The following is a 21,708-nucleotide window of genomic DNA, read 5'->3' as shown; positions in this document are numbered from 1 at the left end:
TTTATTACTCTATTTATTTATTTATTTATTTTACTTGTACATATCTATCCTATTTATTTTATTTTGTTAGTATGTTTGGTTTTGTTCTCTGTCTCCCCCTTTTAGACTGTGAGCCCGCTGTTGGGTAGGGACTGTCTCTATATGTTGCCAATTTGTACTTACCAAGCGCTTAGTACAGTGCTCTGCACATAGTAAGCGCTCAATAAATACGATTGATGATGATGATGATGATTTATTGAGGGCTCACTTTGTGCAGAGCACTGTACTAAGCACTTGGGATAGTACAATATAAGACACATTACCTGCCTCCAATGAGCTTACAGTCTAGAAAGCTAATGGCAGTGAGCATGTGTCCTGTTTCTGCATTACTTTCTCAAAGCCATATTACAGGACTTTATATTTAGAGGGCACTTGATAAATACTACCGATTGATTAACCTGATTGACTTTAGGTTTCATAGAACTCTGAGACTTGTGCTGGCTCAGTGGAAAGAGCCCGGGCTTGGGAGCCAGAGGTCATGGGTTCTAATCCCTGCTCCCCAACTTGTCAGCTGTGTGACTTTGGGCAAGTCACTTAACTTCTATGGGCCTCAGTTACCTCATCTGTAAAATGGGGATTAAGACTGTGAGCCCCATGAAGGACACCTTGTATCCCCCCAGAGCTTAGAACAGTGCTTTGCACATAGTAAGCGCTTAACAAATGCCATTATTATTATTATTATTATTATTATTAATACCCCAGAATGCCCTGGGGCTTTAATCCCATTCTCTTTTCTTCCCATGCTCCCTCCACTCCCGCAATTCTAGTCACGGAGGGAGAAGGCAAAGGCACATGAATTTGGGATGGAATCCAAACATCCCAACTTCAACAAAAATAATATGGCCAGCCTAATTATTCCCTATTTTTTCAAATGCAAAAGAAATCAAATTCCAGTAGATGAAAAACAGTTACTCCACCTACCAGTGTTCAGTCACTGAAGAAATGCAAAGAAAATCACTGAAGAGTTTCTGGTCATTAGTTTCTGCCCTGGTGATAAATGATGGTGGCAGAAGCCCCTCCTGTTATCCTGTAACCCAGTTGAGGCCCCAGTGATCAACCGCTTATTAAACTCCCTTTCTCACTTTCCTTCTCTCTTTCTTCATCCCCATAGTGATCTTCGGACACCTTGATATCTATGTGAATGTTCCTGGCGACTTTCCCTCTGCCCACTTCCTCTCACTCATATCCCGCCTGGACTAATGCATCGACTTCCTCGCCGACCTCCCTTCCTCCTGTCTCTCCCCTCTCCGGTCCATACTTCACTCTGTTGGCTGGATCACTTCTCTAAAAAAAACCTCTCAGTTCACGTCTCCTCGCCCCTCTATCTCGGCATCAAAACAAAAACTCCGTATCATCAGCTCTACAGGCACTTGATCGGCTATCCTCTGTCTATCTCATCTCACTGATCTCCTACTGAAACTATAACACCGACCTACTTACTGTACCTTGATCTTGTCTTTCTCACCACCGACCCTTTGATGATGATAATGGTATTTAAGTACTTGCTATGTCCCAAGCACTGTTCTAAGCGCTGGGGTAGATACAAGGTAATTAGGTTGTCCCACATGAGACTCACAGTCTTAATCCCCAGTTTTACAGATGAGGTAACTGATGTACAGAGAAGTTAAGTGGCTTGCCCAAAGTCACACAGCCAACCAAGAGACTACCTCTCTCCCATCTTCAAAGCCCTACTAAAATCTTACCGACTCCAAGAGGCCTTCCCTGACTAAGCAAGCCCTCTTCTCTTATCTGCTCTCCCTTCTACATGGCTTATGTACTTGGGTCTGTAATAATAATAATAATGATGGCATTTGTTAAGTGCTCACTATGTGCAAAGCACTGTTCTAAGCGTCTGTACCCCTTAGGTACTTTAATATTCACTCTACTCCTAACCCATCTACACTGATGCATGTACCCATCAGCAATTTATTGTAAGGTCAGTCTCCCCCTCTAGACTGTTAGCTCCTTGCGGGCAGGGAACTCATCTACCAACGCTCTGGTATTGCTTAGAGAAGCAGCGTGGCTCAGTGGAAAGAGCACGGGCTTTGGAGTCAGAGGTCATGGGTTCAAATCCTGCCTCCGCAGCCGTGTGACTTTGGGCAAGTCACTTAACTTCTCTGTGCCTCAGTTATCTCATCTGTAAAATGGGGATTAATACTGCGAGCCCCCCGTGGGACAACCTGATCACCTTGTAACCTCCCCAGCGCTTAGAACGGTGCTTTGCACACAGTAAGCGCTTAATAAATGCCATCATTATTATTGTGCTCTTCCAAGTGCTCAGTACAGTGCTCTGCCCATTGTAAGCACTCAATAAATACCATTGAATGATTGGGGCTGCAAAGGTGGTGGGTAACTTCACAGAACTAAAGAAATAATTTGGATTCAATTAGATACTTTCCCAATCCAAATCTGCATGACCTGTCTCATATGAAGCAACTTCTGTTAAGGACAATCAGTTGGAAAGCTCAGATAAGGTACAAGGATGGGGAGGCATAAAGAATGTGCACCGTGAGCTGCATGAAGACCGTGAGTCACTGTGGGCAGGAATGTGTCTCCTTGTTATTATATGGTACTCTCTCAAATGCTTAGTACGGTGCTCTGCACAAAGTAAGCGCTCAATAAATACCATTGAATGAATGAATGAATGAAAAAAGGGTCCACACTGAGTGTGACCGAAGGCCTCCGATGGTGATTTGGAGGACAAGTGGGATGTTTGTCTTCCTTGATGGCTGTCCTAAAGTTTAAGGTGGTACCATCTAACATCTCAAGCTTTTTCTTCTTATAACATGTTTGTCGACTACGGCTCATGAGTTCATCCCAATCCATTTTTGAACCTACTGGTATTTTTGGTTTGTACAACTTCCTGTGGTGGTAAATCCCACACCCTTACTTCCTACTGGGTGAAAAGGCGACTTCCTTCTCATTTTCTTTCTTCTAAACCTCCTGGGCTCAGCAGAGTGGGATTTGAAAGGCCATTCTGCAGAGTGGCTCAGTGGAAAGAGCCCGGGCTTTGGAGTCAGAGGTCGTGGGTTCAAATCCCGGCTCCGCCACGTCAGCTGTATGACTTTGGGCAAGTCACTTCACTTCTCTGGGCCTCAGTTCCCTCATCTGTAAAATGGGGATTAAGACTGTGAGCCCCCCGTAGGACAGCCTGATCACCTTGTTACCTCCCCAGCGCTTAGAAAAGTGCTTTGCACATAGTAAGCGCTTAACAAACACCTTCATCATTATTATTATTATTATTCTGTGCTATCCCTTTTTGATTTTTATAGATTACAATCACATAGTCTTCATCTTTCTCTCCCACTGGACTCTAAGTTCCTTGAGGGCAGAGGCAGTAGCTACGAACTCTACTGTACTCTCCCAAATGTTTAGTACAGTGCTCCGCACAGAGCAAGCAGTCGGTAAATGCTATTGGGTGATTCCAGACTGAAGTTTCAATTATTTCTACATAAAGCCAATAACTTGTGCCAATTCTCTGCAAGCTGAGCCCCAACCAGAGCCTCCAGGGAGCAGCCAGATGGTTGCTATTTGGGGGTGAGAGGGTGGCTAGTTTTGAACTCCAAATAGTAATGAAGGGACGACCTAGTGGAAAGAACGCGGACCTGGGGAGTCAGAAGACCTGGGTTCTACCTTGGCTCTGACAAATGCTTGCTGGGTGACCTTGGGCAAGTCACTTTTCTTCTCTGTGCCCCGGTTCTCCTGTTCTCCCTCCTATTTAGACTGTGAGCCCCGTGCGGAACAGGGACCGTGTCCAACCTGATTCACTTGTATCTACCCCAGAACTTAGAACAGTGTTTGACATATAGTAAGCACTTAAATACCATTTTTTAAAGAAGAAAGTTTCCAGAGTGAAGAAAAAAACTCCTCAAAAACAGGTTTCTTAGCCATTTTACGACTCTACGAAGTCACTCTTAAGAAGATAAGCCCATTTAATCCAGGGCAACGCAAGAGGAGGGGTAGGATGGGCCAAGGAAGTCCTAATTTATATGTGTGTTGGCTCAAATGAGAAGCCCCACCCCTCCCAGTAACTGAGAAATTCCAAAGCTGGCCGAGAGATTCAGAGGTGAGATGATGCCTGTGGCAGCACAGGGGCTGGGAGTCAGGAGACCTGGGTTCTAGTCCCGACGCTACCATGATTTGACCATGATTAAGTCACAACCGCTCTGTTCTTCAGTTTCCTCCATAAACTGGGGATAAAGATACCTTCCTTCCTTCCTTTACAGGGATGCTATGAAGATAAAATGAGATCATGGATTTGAAAAGAAAAGAAAAATTGTTCTCAACAAATTCAAGAAATTATTATAGCAAGCCCATTTAGATTAGGTGACAACCAGACTATCTGTTTAATAGTCTGGGCAATCTGACAATGAGCAGCTGCCAGGGCTGAAAGTCCAAAAGAAAGAATCATGGCCTAATGGAAAGAGCATATGACTGGGAGTCAAGAGACTTGGGTTCTAATTCTGTTTTACCACTTGCCTGCTCTGTGATCTTGGACAAATTCTTTAACTGCTCTGTGTCTCAGTTTCCTTAGCGGTAAAATGGGGATCAAAGATTTGTGATCTCTTCCTCTTCACCTGTGAGCCCCATGTGGAGCAGGAACTAAGTCTGATCTGATTGTATTGTATCTACCCCACAGTATGTACTTAACAAATATCACGGTTACTACTATTATAATTGTAATTAGTACTAGAAGTAGTAGTAGTAACGTGAGGTATTAGAAGTTTAGAGAAAACCATCTTTAGAACTTAACTTCTTGACGCTATGAATACAGATACCTTGTTGGCTGCCATCGCCCAGATCAGCCCTTTCCTCTCCATCCAAACCACTACCTTGCTGGTTCAGTCTCTCAGCCTACCCCGACTGGATTACTGCATCAGCCTCCTTTCTGATCTCCCATCCTCCTTTCTCTCCCCGCTTCAGTCTATACTTCACTCTGCTGCCCGGATTATCTTTGTACAGAAACGCTCTGGGCATGTCACTCCCCTTCTCAAAAATCTCCAATGGTTGCCTAACAACCTCTGAATCAAGCAAAAACTCTTGGCTTCAAGGCTGTCCATCACCTCACCCCCTCCTAACTCACCTCCCTTCTCTTCTTCTACAGCCCAGCCCACACACTCCACTCCTCTGTCACTAACCTCCTCGTTCTCACCTGTCGACCCCAACCCACATCCTACCTCTGGCCTGGAATGCCCTTCCTCCACACATCTGCCAAACTAGCTCTCCTTCTCTCTTCAAAGCTCTATTGAGAGCTCACCTCCTCCAGGAGGCCTTCCCAGACTGAGCCCCCCCTTTATCCTCTCCTCCTCCCCTCCCCATTGCCCCCCTCCCTCCCTCTGCCCCACCCCATCCCCTCCCCAAAGCACTTGTATATATTTGTACATATTTATTACTCTAGTTTATTTGTATATATTTACTACTCTACTTTATTAATGATGTGCATGTAGCTATAATTATATCTATTCTGACGATATTGACACCTGTCTACTTGTTTTGTTTTGTTGTCTGTCTTCCCTTTCTAGACTATGAGCCCGTTGTTGGGTAGGGACCATCTCTATATGTTGCCTATTCGTACTTCCCAAGCGCTTAGTACAGTGCTCTGCATACAGTAAGCGCCCAATAAATACAATTGAATGAATGAATGAATGAATGAATGCTTTCAGACAGACGCTGTCTCCTTGAGGGCAGGGGTTTTGTCTACCAACTCTGCTGTATTGCATCTCCCAAGCGCACAGTACAGTGCTCTGCACATGGTAAGCGCTCAATGAACACCGCTGACTGATTGAAGGACTGATGGATGCTGTCACGGAAAGAGTTAGACCCGGTACATACCTGGTGACTGGAGATGGGCAGGGCAGCATGGGAGTGGACTTTTGCCCCACAAACCTCGTTTAAACTTTGTTGGAGAGATGAAGGCTACAGGAAATATAAATATGTAAGCCCGTAAATTTTGAGAAGCATTAAAAGGAAATTAAAGGGAGACAAGGTCAAAACCAATTGATTGGAGGATTACAAATTGACCACTTCTCTCTCTCTTTTCTAAATTAAAAATTCTTTGGGTTTAGATCGCCCCTCTGCATCGCCTAATGAGCTGCAGTATTAGGCCAGCATATGGCTGTTCTAAAATGGGTCTCCTTGAAAAACTGTCCTTAGGGAAAAATTGCCACACAGCCTCCCCATCGTGATGGGACAAATCGACTTGACCCAAGGTGTGCTCTGACTCTTTTCATTACCAAACGGCTAAAAAATTCCAAGAGAACCTGGTATTTAGCCACGGTGGGCAGCTGGCCTGACACTCAGGAATTCTTCCCCAGAGCTTGAAGCAGAGCTTGAGGCTGGGGAAGCTTCCCGAAGAGATTCTGGAGGCCCTATATTCGACCAACACGGTCCACATCTAGATTCGAAAGCCTGGCTTCTGGACTTCTCCAGAACCCAGACAAACTTCACCCACAAGATGGAAAATGGTCCTGGCTGGATGTGAATAACGCTGGAACTTTTGACTCCAGAAGCATTTTGACCTGAGATGGGCTGAGATCACAATGCTCATACCAGGCACTTTTGAACTGCTGACCTGGGAATTGAATTTAGAAAGACTCTATGCCTCCGTCTGCTTCTAAAATGCAGGCTGCCTGCTTTAGGATCCATTTCCACTGACTATGTCTGAACTCGGTCAGGGAAACTGCCAGGGCAAGCCTGTGTTTGGTCTGGTGGAAAACCGCAGATTTCTGTCACTCTGTGTTCTCTCTGGTGGAAATCTGCAGTAGTCCTTTGATTTTTACTAACCAGATGTAAAAGACCTGCTAAAATCTATTACCCAAATCTATCAATCCAAAAGGATGAACGGCCATTTTATAGATGGGGACCAGAGGCACAGAGAGGGGACGGAGCTGGTAATTGAACACAAGACTCCTGTTGTTGGAAAATAATCCCTCTTCCAGTAGATGCAAAATGTCCTATTCTATGGGTTTCCACGACTGGGATTGCATGACTCTCTTAGCCCTGGCCCCTCCTCCCACTCCAATGAAGTAAGATCCTTGCTGGCCTCCGCCTCTTCCCATTCCAGGCCGCATTTCACTTTACTGCCCAGATGATTTTTCTAAAAATAAAGTTCAGTCTATGTCTCCCCACTACTCAAGAGGCACCAGAAGTTGCCCATTCATTCATTCATTCATTCATTCCATCATATTTATTGAGTGCTTACTGAGTGCAGAGCATTGTACTAAGCGCTTGGGAAGTACAATTCGGCAACGGAGACAATCCCTAGCCAACGGGCTCACAGACTGGAAGGGGGAAGATGGACAACAAAACAAAACAAGTGGATAGGCATCAATAGCATCAATATAAGTAGAATTATAGATATATACACATCATTAATAAAATAAATTGAATAATAAGTATGTACATCATCATCATCATCAATCGTATTTATTGAGCGCTTACTGTGTGCAAAGCACTGTACTAAGTGCTTGGGAAGTACAAATTGGCAACATATAGAGACAGTCCCTGTCCAACAGTGGGCTCAGTCTAAAAGGGGGAGACAGAGAACAAAACCAAACATACTAACAAAATAAAATAAATAGAATAGATATGTACAAGTAAAATAAATAGAGTAATAAATATGTACAAACATATATACATATATACAGATGCTGTGGGGAAGGGAAGGAGGTAAGATGGGGGGATGGAGAGGGGGACGACGGGGAGAGGAGGGAAGGGGCTCATATACACAAGTGTTGTGGGGCGGGGAGGGGGGTAGAGCAGAGGGAGGGAGTAGGGGCAATGGGGAGGGGAGGAGGAGCAGAGGAAAAGGGGGGCTCAGTCTGGGAAGGTGTCCTGGAGGAGGTGAGCTTGTGGGGGGTTGCATAACTATAGGGATTTAGAGCAGGAGCTTCACGTGGGACAGGGACTGGGTCCAACCCGATCTGGTCGTATTCACCCCAGTGCTTAGTACACTGCCTGGTAGCAGACTGAGCCCCTTCCTTCCTCTCCCCCTCATCCCCCTCTCCATCCCCCCCATCTTACCTCCTCCCCTTCCCCACAGCACCTGTATATATGTATATATGGTTGTACATATTTATTACTCTATCTATTTATTAATTTATTTTACTTGTACATATCTATTCTATTTTATTTTATAGTATGTTTGGTTTTGTCTCCCCCTTTTAGACTGTGAGCCCACTGTTGGGTAGGGACTGTCTCTATATGTTGCCAATTTGTACTTCCCAAGCGCTTAGTACAGTGCTCTGCACACAGTTAAGCGCTCAATAAATTGATGATGATAGCAATTGACTAAAAACTACCACAGTCATTATTATTAGATTGGGAGCTCCATGTGGGACAGGGCCTGTATTTGACCTGATGATCTTGTATCTAGCCTAGCGCTTAGAACAGTGCTTGGCACATAGTCAGCACTTTACAAATACCATCATTATTATTTTCAGACTCCTAATCACCTTCCTAAAAATGAAGCGGAGGCTGCTCTGCACACAGTAAGCACTCAATAAATACAATTGAATGAATGAGCCGATATTTGGATCCTACTCTCCCTAGTGCTCAGTGCAGTGCTCTGCCCACAGTAGGCACTCAATAAATCCCATCAATTGACCGAAGAAGCAGATTCCCCTAAGTAATCCTGGAGGTCTTGATGGCAGTCATCAAGCAATTCAGAACTGAGGGCTAGACCATCCTTAGTTATTTATATTATAAATATATATATTATTATATTAATGTAAATATTATATACTCTAGAATGTGAGATCGTTGCGGGAAGGGAACGGGTCTACCAACTCTGTGGTAGTGTAGTCTTCCAAGCACTCAGTATGGTACTCTGCATGCAGTAAGCGCTCAATTAATCTGATGGATCGACTGATTAGTTCTCCAATTCAGACACTAATCTAATTTAGCTAAACTAATGGGTAGAGCTTAATCTCTACCCATCGGGACATATCCCCCTTTGTTCTACCCCATGCTCTGGCACTGGTCCACCCCGTAGCCCAGTGGGGCTCTTGACATCCCTATGACCAATGCCATATCTGGACAGGCATGGGGGTATCCCATTTCCTTCCTTCCACGCTATTCTGCGGTTTCCAACAGCAGCGTACATCAAATAGGACAGAGAGAAATAGAATTACAAGGCAAGTAAGGAAAATTCTTGCCCTGAGGTTCCTGGGAAGGGAGGACATCCACTCCCATCTACCTCCACATTAAACAGGAACTCCTTTCCACTGGCTTTAAAACCCTCAAATCAGTTTGCCCCCTCCTATTTTACGTCACGGATCTCCTACCAGTTCAGCCTAGGCACTTTGCTCACCCAGCGCCAGCTCGCTTATTGTGTCTCGATCTCATCAATCTCATTCATTCATTCACTCATTCAATCATATTTATTGAGTGCATACTGTGTGCAGAACACTGTATTAAGCACTCGGAAAGTACAATTCAGCAATAGAGATAATCCCTGCTCACCCAGGGGTTACAGTCTAGAAATGGGGAGACAGACATCAAAACAAGTAAGCAGGCATCAAGATAAATAGATAGAATCTCACCGGCGACACCTTTCCTACATAATAATAATAATAATAATGGCATTTATTAAGTGCTTACTATGGGCAAAGCACTGTTCCAAGCGCTGGGGAGGTTACAGGTTATCAGGTTATCCCATGTGGGGCTCACAGTCTTCATCCCCATTTTACAGATGAGGTAACTGAGGCACAGAGAAGTTAAGTGACTTGCCCAAAGTCACATAGCTGACAAGTGGTGGAGCCAGGATTTGAACCCGTGACCTCTGACTCCAAAGCCTGTGCTCTTTCCACTGAGCCACGCAGTTTCTCTCTGGCTTGGAACTCCCTCCCCCTTCATATATGCCAGATGACCAATTCTCCCACTTTCAAAGGCTTATTAAGGTAACATCTCCTCAAAGAGGTTTCTCAGATTAAGCCCTATATTCCCCTACTCCCTCGCCCTTCTGCATCACCTATGCACTTGGCTCTGTATCCTTTAAGCATTTGATAGTAGCCCCACCCTCAGCGCTGCAGCATTTATGTCCATACTTATAATTTATTCATTTATATTAACGTCTGTCCCCCTCTAGACTGGAAGTGCTTGTTAAGCGCTTGCTATGTGCCAGGCACCTTACTAAGCCCTGGGGTGGATACAAGCAAATCAGGTTGGACAGAGTCCCTGTCCCACATGGGGCTCACAGTCTCGATCCCCATTTTACAGATGAGGTCACTGAGGCCCAGAGAAGTGAAGTGACTTTCCCAAGGTCACACAGCAGACAAGTGGCAGAGCTGGGATTAGAACCCATGACCTTCTGGCTCCCAAGCCCAAGCTCTATCTACTACCCTAGGCTGCTAAAGATCTTCAGTGATGAAGCTTTCTCGGCCTCCACTTGCCATCCACAGTCTACTTTCCAGACAAGAAGTTCCTCCATACATATAGACAAATTCTCTCCCGGACAACACTCATTAAACATGTTGAACATCTGTTCAGCCAGCATGTTCCACGCCAAAACTCCCCATGGTTTCAAAGACCCTGTCGTTGGAGACCAATCGTCAGAACAGCAACAGCAAGGGGCAGGAAACTTGCCAAAAAGCGCTTTGCTCCACTTTTTTTACCTCTTTGGTCACGTGGGGTGAGGGAAGAAGCGGAACTTGGGAGCTAGGGGAAGAGCACCAAGTTCGGCAGATTAGTCAATCAATCAATCCTATTTATTGGCTACTTACGGTGTGCAGAGCACTAGACTAAGCACTTGAGAGAGTTCAATCTAACAGAGAAAGGGAGGCAGTGTGGCGTAGTGGAAAGAGCATGAGTCTAGGAGTCAGAGGACCCGGATTCTAATCCTGACTCTGCTGAATGCTTGCTGTGTGACCTTGGGCAAATCACTTCTCTTCTCTGGGCCTCAATTTCCTCAGCTGTAAAATGTGGATTCAATACCTGTTCTCCCTTCTACTTAGACTGTGAGCCCCATGTGGGACAGGGCCTGTGTCCAACCTAATTAACTTGCAGGGCTTAGAACATTCATTCATTCATTCAATCGTATTTATTGAGCGCTTACTGTGTGCAGAGCACTGTACTAAGTGCTTGGGAAGTACAAGTTGGCAACATATAGAGACGGTCCCTACCCAACAGCCGGCTCACAGTCTAGAAGGGGGAGACAGAGAACAAAACAAATTAACAAAATAAAATAAATAGAATAAATATGTACAAATAAAATAAATAGAGTAATAAATATGTACAAACATATATACAGTTAATGTGGGGAGGGGAAGGAGGTAAGGCGGGGGGATGGGGAGGGGGAAGAGGAGGAGAGGAAGGAGTGGGCTCAGTCTGGGAAGGCAGAACAGTGTTTGACAAATTAGTAAGTGCTTAACAAATACTATGCATATACGTATGTATATATGTATATTTATATTTATATATATATATATAGAGAGAGAGAGAGAGAGAGAGAGTTGGTAGACATAATCCCTTATTTATTCATTCATTTATTCAATCATATTTACTAAGCGGTTACTGTGTGCAGAGCACTGTACTAAGTGCTTGGAAAAGTACAGTGCAATAATAAACTGACATTCCCTGCCCACAACGAGCTCAAAGTCTTAGCAGTAGTGATCACCCATCAGGGACATTCTTTAACTCCTGCCCGCAAAGATAATGCTGGCTATTGACCTTCTGTGATGGATCTCTGTCTGGTTTTCCTCGGACCCCATCGTTCTTTCAGCCTAAGATTCTGGGTAATGGAATTGGAGCAGCTGGACAAAGAGGACATGGCTAAGGCCATTCCAGGCCTGGTCTGATGGAGGGAATGTTACACAAATAAAATCATACAGCCACCTGGATTCGAAGAAATATTAATCAGCTTCCACAGGGCTCAGTCCCTCCTTGCCTAGGCTCTAAAAGTTAATTTCTGCTGAACATAATTCCTATAAATTTAGACTAATAACATGATCAACCACACCTCTAACCTGGCTTCTAAAAACACCCCTTAACAGCTGCATATACCATGTACCCTCAAAAAAAACCCCACGGTCCATTCACACTGGCTTTGAATGTAAGTGCAGCAGTTGCAAAGAATATTTTTATTTACCACACCTCCTCTGGATACCATAAAGAACTTCAAATTTAGATTTCTTTTTCTGTCAGAATGTATGTTGAAAGCATCAGGATAGTTTCAGCTTAAAGAGACGATCTCTAAGCTCAAGAGGATCTTTCTAACGTGGTGCCAAATATGTCACACATATGTCTCAAAGGCTCACTACAATCAATAGTACTGATGGAGTCCTTGTTCTTTACAGAGCCCTGTGCTGGGGAGAGCCTAAAAGAGTAGACAGGAGTCCTGTCCCCAGGAAGCTTACGATCTTGCAGGGTAACAGACACTGAAATTAGACAAAAGGGGAAGCAAGAATACAGAAATGTGCTCACAAAGTCACCAGGGGAATGTGAATACCCAAGGACATAGATGAAGTGGAAGTGCTGACGTGGCAGAAGGGGGAGAAATGGGGTGGGGAGGTAAGAGAAACACTGTGGCCTAGTGCCTTAATGGAAAGAGTAAGGGCTTGGGAGTCAGATTGCCTGGTAGTCACAGGGTTTGGGTTCTAACTCTGCCACCTGACTGTGTAACCTTGAGCATATCACTTAACTTCTCTGTACCTCAGTTTCCTCATCTGCAAATTGAGTATTAACACCTGTTCTCCCTCTTACTTGGACTGTGAGCCTCATGTGGGACAGGGGATGTGTCTGACCCAATTATCTTGTATCTACTCCAGTGCTTAGTACAGTGCTTGGCACATCATAAGCATTTAACAAGTACCATTATAATCATTCCTCTCCCCCTCATCCCCCCTCCAACCCCCCATCTTACCTCCTTCCCTTCCCCACAGCACCTGTATATGTTTGTACATATTTATTACTCTATTTGTTTATTTTACTTGTACATATCTATTCTATTTATTTTATTTTGTTAATATGTTTGGTTTTGTTCTCTGTCTCCCCCTTCTAGACTGTGAGCCCACTGTTGGGTAGGGACTGTCTCTATATGTTGCCAAACGCTTAGTACAGTGCTCTGCACACAGTAAACACTCAATAAATACGATTAATTGATTGATTGATCATTACAGACTGATCAGGGAAGGCTTCCTAGAGGAGATGTGACTTCAGAGAGGCTTTGAAGAGGAAGAGAATGGTGATCTACTGGATATGAAGAAACAGGGACTCATGCAGAGGAAAGGGTGTGAACAACAGAGCAGAGGCCAGAGAAGTGGGAAAGGGAAGGTTTGGCTTGGGAGGAGCAAAACATGCCAGCAGGAGTGAAGCGGGAGAAGAGCACAGATAAGTAACGGGGAAAGTGAGCCCATTTATTTACATTAATATCTGTCTGTCTCCCCTTCTAGACTGTAATAATAATAATAATTGTAGTATTTAAGCGCTGGGGTGGATACAAGTAAATCGGGTTGGGTACTGTCCTTGTCCCATGTGGGGCTCACAGTCTCAATCCCCATTTTACAGAAGAGGTAACTGAGGCCCAGAGAAGTGAAGTGACTTGCCCAAGGTCACACGGCAGACAAGCGGCGGAGCCAGGATTAGAACCTATGATCTTCTGACTCCTAGACCTGTAGGTCATTGTGGGAGGGGAATGTGTCTACCAACCTTGTTATACTGAACTCTCTCAAGTATTTAGTACTGTGCTCTGCACACAATAAGAGCTCAATAAATATGATTGATTGGCTGAGGGCCTTAAAGTAAAGGTCAGGAGTTTCTGCTTGATGAGGAAAGGAATGGGCAACCCCTGGAGGCTTTTGAGAAGTGAGGTGGCACGTGCATAAAAATGTTTTAGAAAAATGATGTGGGCAGCTGAATGAAGTACAGATTGGAGAGGGAAGAGGCTGGAGAGGCTGGGAGGTCCATGAGGAGGGCCCTGGACTTCAGCCTCCTTGGGCATCAACCAGCAAAAATGGCAACAACCTGGTAGAAACAGTGTTTCTATTGGCTTTGGGTAATGACTGATCATTTAAATTATTTCTTGGAATCATAGAAACCTAGGCCTGAAAGGGGCCCTCTCCATTCTGGCTCTGACACTTGTCTGCTCTGTGACACTGGGCAAATCATTTCATTTCTCTGGGCCTCAGTTAACATCTTTAACATGGGGATTGAGACTGTGAGCCCCGTGTGGTACAGGGACTGTGTCCAACCTGATTTACTCGTGTCCACCCCAGCACTTAGTACAGTACTTGGCACATAATAAGCGCTTAACCAATACCACAATTATTATTTTTATTACATTATTATCCACCAGACAATCTTTTCCAAAACCCTTCCAGACAGATTGAGCACCTGTCCTAGAAAATGTCTCCTTTGTAACGAGAGCCTGCAAGTGGAAAATTCCTCTCACTTTATGCACTTCCCTTTGGATAGTAAAATAATCCTACACAGCCGAGTTTCATAAAATGTTTCCTTCGATCCTAGCAGCTATATTCCCAGCTGTGGTGCTTGCTCCTTCCCCAAGATACCATCTATCCACCTGCATTTCTTCTCTCTCTGGTGAGTGCCCATTAATAAATTAGTCAGGGCCCCGTTCCCAAACAAGGCTCAACAATCCACAGTACAGGAGACACTCGATATAAGCGCTTCTCCTTTGCACTGAGGGTTGAGTGAGGGGACGGTCCATAAATAAAAGATGCAGCCTTGCTCAAGTTACAAACAGACCGCCAGGCTGAGGGTGGAAATTCCAGGGGCAATCCACCCGTCTCTCTGATCTCCATCACTTAATCGGTTAGTAGGCTGACAGGCACGGCCTTTAGAATGGGGGTGAAGGTCGACTTGGTGATGTAACTACTACTATTTTTACATGGAGAAAACAGTTCAGGTCTCAGGCAGTCACTCCGTGATTTGACATTTAGTCGTTTCCAAAGATTAAAATTTTCTCTTCAATCTTCAGGGATGTTTTAGGGAAGAGATACGCACACTTTTCCAAGCACTATAGATGGTGGTAATAATCCCCTGAATGTTTCCAAAGCCCCCTGAACATTAGTTATCTCATTTTTTCCTAACAACATCCCTGTGAGGTACGGAGGCACAGGTAGGTAATCTTGGTCCCACTTCTCAGATGGGGAAATGAGGCCCCAGGAAGTGTAGTGACTTTTTTAATGGCATTTGAGAAGCACTTACTATGTGTCAGCCTCTACATTAAGTGCTGAGGGCAGATATAAGACAGTTAGTTTGGACACTGTCTGTGTCCCACATTGGGTTCACAGTAATTCATTCATTCATTCCATTATAGTTACTGAACTCTTATTGTGAGCAGAGCACTGTACTAAGCACTTGGGAGAGTACAATTCAACAATATACAGACACATTCCCTGCCCACTATGAGCTTACAGTACAGAAGGGGAGACAGACATCAATATCAATAAATAAATGACAGATACATGCATAAGTGCTGTGGGGCTGGGAGCAGGGAAGAGCAAAGAGAGCAAGTCCAGGCGACGCAAAAAGGGAGTGGGAGATGAGGGAAGGGGAGTCTAGTCTGGGAAGTCTTCTTGGAGGAGATGTGCCCCCAATAAGGTTTTGACGGGGGTAAGAGTAATTGTCTGTCAGATTTGAGGAGGCCAGAGGCAGTACATGGGGCTAGGGGTTGGCAGTGAACTAGGCGAGATCAAGGCACAATGAGAAGGTTAGTACTAGAGGAGTGAAGTGTGCGGGCTGGCTAGAAGGAGAGAGATGAGGTGAGGGAGGAGGGGGCAAGGTGATGGAGTGCTTTAAAGCCAATGGTGAGGTGTTTTTGTTGATGTGGAGGTGGGTGGACAACCACTGGAGTTTTCTGAGGAGCAGGGCGACACATACTGAATGAAAAATGATCTGGGCAGCAGAGTGAAATATGGACTGGAGTGGGGAGAGACAAGACTGGGAGGTCAGCAAGGAGGCTGATGTAGTAATGCAGGAGGAATAGGGTGAGTGATTGTATTAACATGGTAGCAATTTGGATGGAGAGGAAAGGGCAGATTTAGCTATGTTGTGAAGGTGGAACCAACAGGATATAGTGACAGATTGAATATGTGGGTTGAATGACAGAGAGGAATCAAGGATAACGCCCAGGTTAAGGGTTTGTGAGACAGGAAGGATGGTGGTGCTCTCTACAGTGATGGGAAAGCGAAAGGGAGGACAGGGTTTGGGTGGGAGGTTAAGGAGTTCTGTTTTGGATATAATAAGACATCCAGGTAGAGATGTCTTGAAGGCAGGAGGAAATGTGAGACTGGAGAGAAGGAGAGAGAGCAGTGCTGGAGACGTAGATTTGGTTATTATCTACACAGTGAAAGTTAAAGCCATGGGAGTGAATGAGTTCTCCAATGGGTGTAGATGGAGAATATGAGGGGACCCAGAACTGAACCTCATTTTTCAGATGAGGTAACTGAGGCCCAGAGAAGTAAAGTGACTTGCTCAAGGTCACACAACAGACAAGTGGCAGGGCTGGGGTTATGAGCCCAGGTCCTTCTGATTCCCAGGCCTGTGCTCCATCCGTTAGGTCACCTGCCCCTTGGGCCCTTAAAAATACTTATGCGGTGGCCGACATCACAGACCAAGATTCAGTTGAACAGGTGCTCTCAACTAAAAACTACCAGAGACAGAGCTGGAAATAGGGTTTTCTTTGGTTCTGTAGGTTCTGAGCCCTTAAAGTACTTCTGGACACCCTCAATTACAATTATGGCAGAGAGCTGCTCAATTTTAAGAGTACGCTCCTTTGACATCCAAAGGCTCCTTCCAAGTTACAAGACACCTCTACCTGCCTACCCGGGAACATATCTCCCAACTCTATTAAGCGCTTAGTACAGTGTTCTGCACACAGTAGCCCTCAATAAGTACGACTGACTGGTTGATTTTGCTCTTTCTCAATCCTGATCTCAACTGGCTTTTCTTCAGTTGTTTTAACAATCTGTCATTCCCAGCCTGCTTACTGCAGTATTTTGTTCATCGGGGGACAGTTCTGATGAGCCTGCTGTTGGGTAGGGTCCGTCTCTATATGTTGCCGACTTGTACTTCCCAAGCGCTTAGTACAGTGCTGTGAACACAGTAAGCACTAAATAAATATGAGTGAATGAATGAATTAGAAAGAAATGAATTGTAAAGGACCTTAATGAGAAGACCACTCAAGAATCGTCTAACTGGCATTTCTCCTGTCAGTCAACAGCCCATCCTTTGTGACCTAATCTCCCCAGCCCCCACAGAGTGTCTCATATAGTGCTAGACTGCGCAGAACATTGACTCTGAATTACAAATTCTCTTATCAAACTAAGACGTTCTCTGCTTGACAGCATCCATGCCATTCCAAAATGGAACACAACTAAGAAGTTCTGGAACAATTTGATTAACCTTTGTACTAATCATAACCATAACTAATCATAAATCCCTCCACCCTCTGGTGGGTTTGTGGGGGGAGGATAAATGGAAGGAGGTAACAAGAATTCTGTCTTCTCTTCAGTGACATGCACATGCCGGGCAAACACTCATGAAACGGTTTAGAGATAACCTCAGCAGGGAAACCGCCATGAGCGTTGATAGCTGACTAGGGAGGCCAGCTTCATTCTGGTGATCAAGGGTGAAAGGCTGCACATCAAACCAATATTTTTCATTAGGTAAAAACCTAAAAATCACCATTCACACTCTTTTGCAGAACAGGGTATAGTCATTTTAATTATTACCTCTACACAATGGAAACACAAGCTCTTCTAACTAGAAGCAGCGGGATCCAATGGATAGAGCAAGGGCCTGGGAATCAAGATGACCTGGTTTCTAATCCCAGCTCTGCCACTTGTCTGCTGTGTGGCCTTGGGTAAGTTACTTAACTTCTCTGTGCCTCAGTTACCACATCTGTAAAATGGGGAATAAGACTGTGAGCCCCATGTGGAACATGCTGCATTTAATCTGACAACCCTGTATCTACCCCAGCGCTTAGTAAAGAGCCTGGCACATTGTAAGTGTTTAACAAACACCACTAAATAAAAGAAGTTGGAAAAGAAGGCCCAGGACCAGAGGGGGAGGGGGAAGAGGAAAGACCAAGAAAGAAAGAACAACAGAGTAGGAATCCACCCAGAGAGAGGCAATATGAAGAAAAAATACTACAAGAGGAGGAGGTAAATGAAATAAAAACAAAAACCAGGAGCCTTAGGAAAGAGACAGAGCACTCTCTCAAACTGCTCCCTTTATTAATAATAATGACAATAATGGTATTTGTTAAGCGCTTACTAGGTATCAAGCACTGTTCTAAGCACTGGGGTAGATTGAAGCTAACTGGGTTGGACACAGTCCCTGTCCCACATGGGGCTCACAGTCTTATTCCTCATTTTACAGATGAGGTAACTGAGACACAGAGATATGAAGTGATTTCCCCAGGGTCCCACAGCAGACAAGTGGCGGAGACGGGATTAGACCCTAGGTCCTTCTGACTCCCAGGACCATGCTCTAACCATTAGGCCATGCTGCTTCTCACTAGGCCATTCCAAAACTGAATGCTTGGCTCAAAAATGTGGGCCATGGTGCCCCAGGAACACTCCCAATGTGTTCAGCCTCTGTGGGGTTTAGGTCTTGGTCCCTTGGTCTCATCTCTATTCATATCTCCCCTGTCTCTCCCTCTAGACTTGAAGTTCATTATGGACAAGGAATGTGTCTGTTATATTGTTCTACTGTACTCTCCCAAGGGCATAGTACAGTGCTCTGCACACAGTAAATGCAAATATATACAATTGACTGACTGACTGACTCTGGATGTTTTGCAAAAAAAGAAGGCTCAAGAAGAGTTCCGGTAGTGTCACAGATCTAAGATCCATGAGGAGTCAACAGAGGTGAAAAGTTAGGGATCAATCAATCAATCACTCGTATTTATTGAGCGCTTACTGTGTGCAGAGCACTGTACTAAGCGCTTGGGAAGTACAAGTTGGCAACATATAGAGACAGTTCCTACCCAACAGTGGGCTCACAGTCTAAAAGGGGGAGACAGAGAACAAAACCAAACATACTAACAAAATAAAATAAATAGAATAGATATATACAAGTAAAATGAATAGAGTAATAAATATGTACAAATATTTATGTAGGGATGTAGGGATGTTAGAAAGTCTACCTTTCTCCATCCCCCCCATCTTACTTCCTTCCCTTCCCCACAGCACCTGTATATATGTATATATGTTTGTACATATTTGTTGCTCTATAAGCTCACTGTGGGCAGAGACTACCTACCAACTATTATACTGTACTTTCCCAAGTGCTCAGTATAGTGCTCTGCATGCAGTAAGTGCTCAATAAATACAATTGATTGATAAGTATTGGATTAAGCGCTGGGATAGAGACCAGATAAGCAGATCGGACACTGTCCCCGTCCCATAGGAAAACAGATCTGGAGGAGGAGGGCATTCATTCATTCAATCGTATTTACTGAGCGCTTACCGTGTGCAGAGCTCTGTACTAAGTGCTTGGGAGAGTACAATATAACAATAAGCAGACACATTCCCTGCCCACAGAGAGCTTGCAGTAACCACCACAGTGCTTTCCGGGGCCACTGGAAGAGACTGTCTCCTGGGCTGAAGGAATCATTGGTCCTAGCTGGCACTCCTTACGTTCCTAACACAATTCGCAGCCCACACTCCCTCCTACTCCAACTATTCTACTGTCCCAAAGACGGGAAATAGCTTGGTTACACATTTAGCAACAATAGTCAAACTCATCAAATCCTCCCTCCCATCCCCACAGCACATATAATGATAATGGTATTTGTTAAGCACTTACTATGTGCCAAGCACTGCTCTAAGCGCTGGGGGGATACAAGGTAATCAGGTTGCCTCAGTCTTAATCCCAATTTTACCAGATGAGGTAACTGAGGCACAGAGAAGTTAAGTGGCTTTCCCGAAGTCACACAGCTGACAAGTGGCGAAGCCAGGATTAGAACCCATGACATCTGACTCCTAAACCCATGTTCTTTCCCTGGAGCCACGCTGGTATATAACTTTTATTTATTTATTTATTTATTTATTTATATTAATACCTGTCTCTCCCTCTATACTGTGAGCTCGTCGTGGGCAGGGAATGTGTCTGTTGTTGTATTGTACAAGTGCTTAGTACAGTGCTTTGCTCACAGTAAGCGGTCAATAAATACAATTGAATGAATGAACGAATCATACAGATGCTTGCATTTATTCTCCATTACCACTCCACATTCCCAATGAATGAATCACATAGATGCTTGTATTTATTCTCCATTGTCACTCCACATTCCCAATCAACCAAAGGGAGAATATTGCTAAAAACTACATAAAACTACTGAAGCTTTTTTTTCTGCTTACTGCACTTTTTCTTCTATTGGCATTTTCTTTCTTTTTTTTTTTTTCCCCTGGGCAGTTAACATCACTGGTTCCTCCAGTTTCCAATCCCCTTGCCTTTGAGAAACTCTGCATGAAGCCATCAATCAACCAGTCAATGTAATTTATTGAGCGCTTCCTGTGTGCATACCCTAGAAATCTGCATTTCAGACGACCCATACTGAAGGAGACACAATCCCATTTTCTTAAAAGGAGAACGCCCACAGACCTCCCCAAATCTCAGGGATTCCCTGAAGAGATGTTCGATTAGGCTGATGCAAAACTGCTTCTGCTGAAGAAAATGACCTAGTTTTTCTTTGCTGCTGGGAACTCCACGTTAGGCTTGGGGGCTAAGTCAGGCAGTCAGTCAATCGTATTTATTTAGAGCTTACTGTGTGCAGAGCACTGTACTAAGCGCTAGGGAGAGTTCAATATAACAATAAACAGACACATTGCCTGCTCACAAGGAACTTACAGTCTGAGGACAAGGGACCATGCCTCATCAGAAGCCCTCACCACACCTCTTGGCCTAAGCTAGTTGGGAGACGAGGAGGTCAAAGAGAAAACAAACTGAAAAGAGGTTGTCGTAACTAAGATGTTACTGCTCTGGCGGGAACCAGAGGGGAAGCTCGTCCTTTAGACTGTAAGCTTTTTGGGAGCTGGGAATGTATCTTCCAACTCTGTCATATTGTTATTTTGTACTCTCCCAAGCATTTAGTACAGTAGAGATGCAGCATGGTGTAGTGGATAGAGTGAGGCCCTGGGAGCCAGAAGGACATGGGTTCTAATCCCAGCTCTGCCACTGGTCTGCTCTATGAACTTGGGCAAGTCCCTTCTCCTCAACACACTATCCAACTTTGGCTTCACAGACTTTGTCCTCTCCTGGTTCTCCTCTTATCTCTCTGGCCCTTCATTCTCAGTCTTCTTCGCAGGCTCCTCCTCTCCCTCCCATCCCCTTACTGTAGTGGAGGGTCAGTTCTTGGTCCCCTTCTGTTCTCTATCTACACTCACTCACTTGGTGAACTCATTCGCTCCCACAGCTTCAACTATCATCTCTATGCTGATGACATCCAAATCTACATCTCCGCCCCCGCTTTCTCTCCCTCCCTCCAGGCTCTTATCTCCTCCTGCCTTCAGGACATCTCCACCTGGATGTCTGCCGGCCATCTAAAACTTGACATGTCCAAGACTGAGCTCCTTATCTTCCCTCCCAAACCCTGTCCTCTCCCTGACTTTCCCATCACTGTAGACGGCACTACCATCCTTCCCGTCTCACAAGCCCGCAACCTTGGTGTCATCCTCAACTCCGCTCTTTCGTTCACCCCACACA

General features: G+C 44.7%; 1 protein-coding gene across 7 annotated transcripts in view; it reads right to left on the bottom strand.

Moving 5' to 3' along the window:
• The window catches only part of OSBP2 (oxysterol binding protein 2), a 319,886-nt gene that overhangs the window by 139,805 nt on the left and 158,373 nt on the right, over positions 1 to 21,708 (bottom strand). For 3 of the 7 annotated variants that reach the window (XM_038762597.1, XM_038762592.1, XM_038762593.1), the window contains one exon: positions 5,872 to 5,955. The exons of the other annotated variants lie outside the window; for them this stretch is intronic. In XM_038762597.1, the coding sequence (XP_038618525.1) occupies positions 5,872 to 5,955 (84 nt within the window). The remainder of the gene's footprint in view (positions 1 to 5,871; positions 5,956 to 21,708) is intronic. 7 annotated transcript variants of the gene reach the window in all.

The sequence above is a fragment of the Tachyglossus aculeatus genome, chromosome 21 (assembly GCF_015852505.1).
Source record: "Tachyglossus aculeatus isolate mTacAcu1 chromosome 21, mTacAcu1.pri, whole genome shotgun sequence".
Classification (NCBI taxonomy): domain Eukaryota; kingdom Metazoa; phylum Chordata; class Mammalia; order Monotremata; family Tachyglossidae; genus Tachyglossus; species Tachyglossus aculeatus.
Note: the sequence above shows the minus strand (reverse complement) of the source record. Positions and strands in the feature narration are given on the sequence as shown.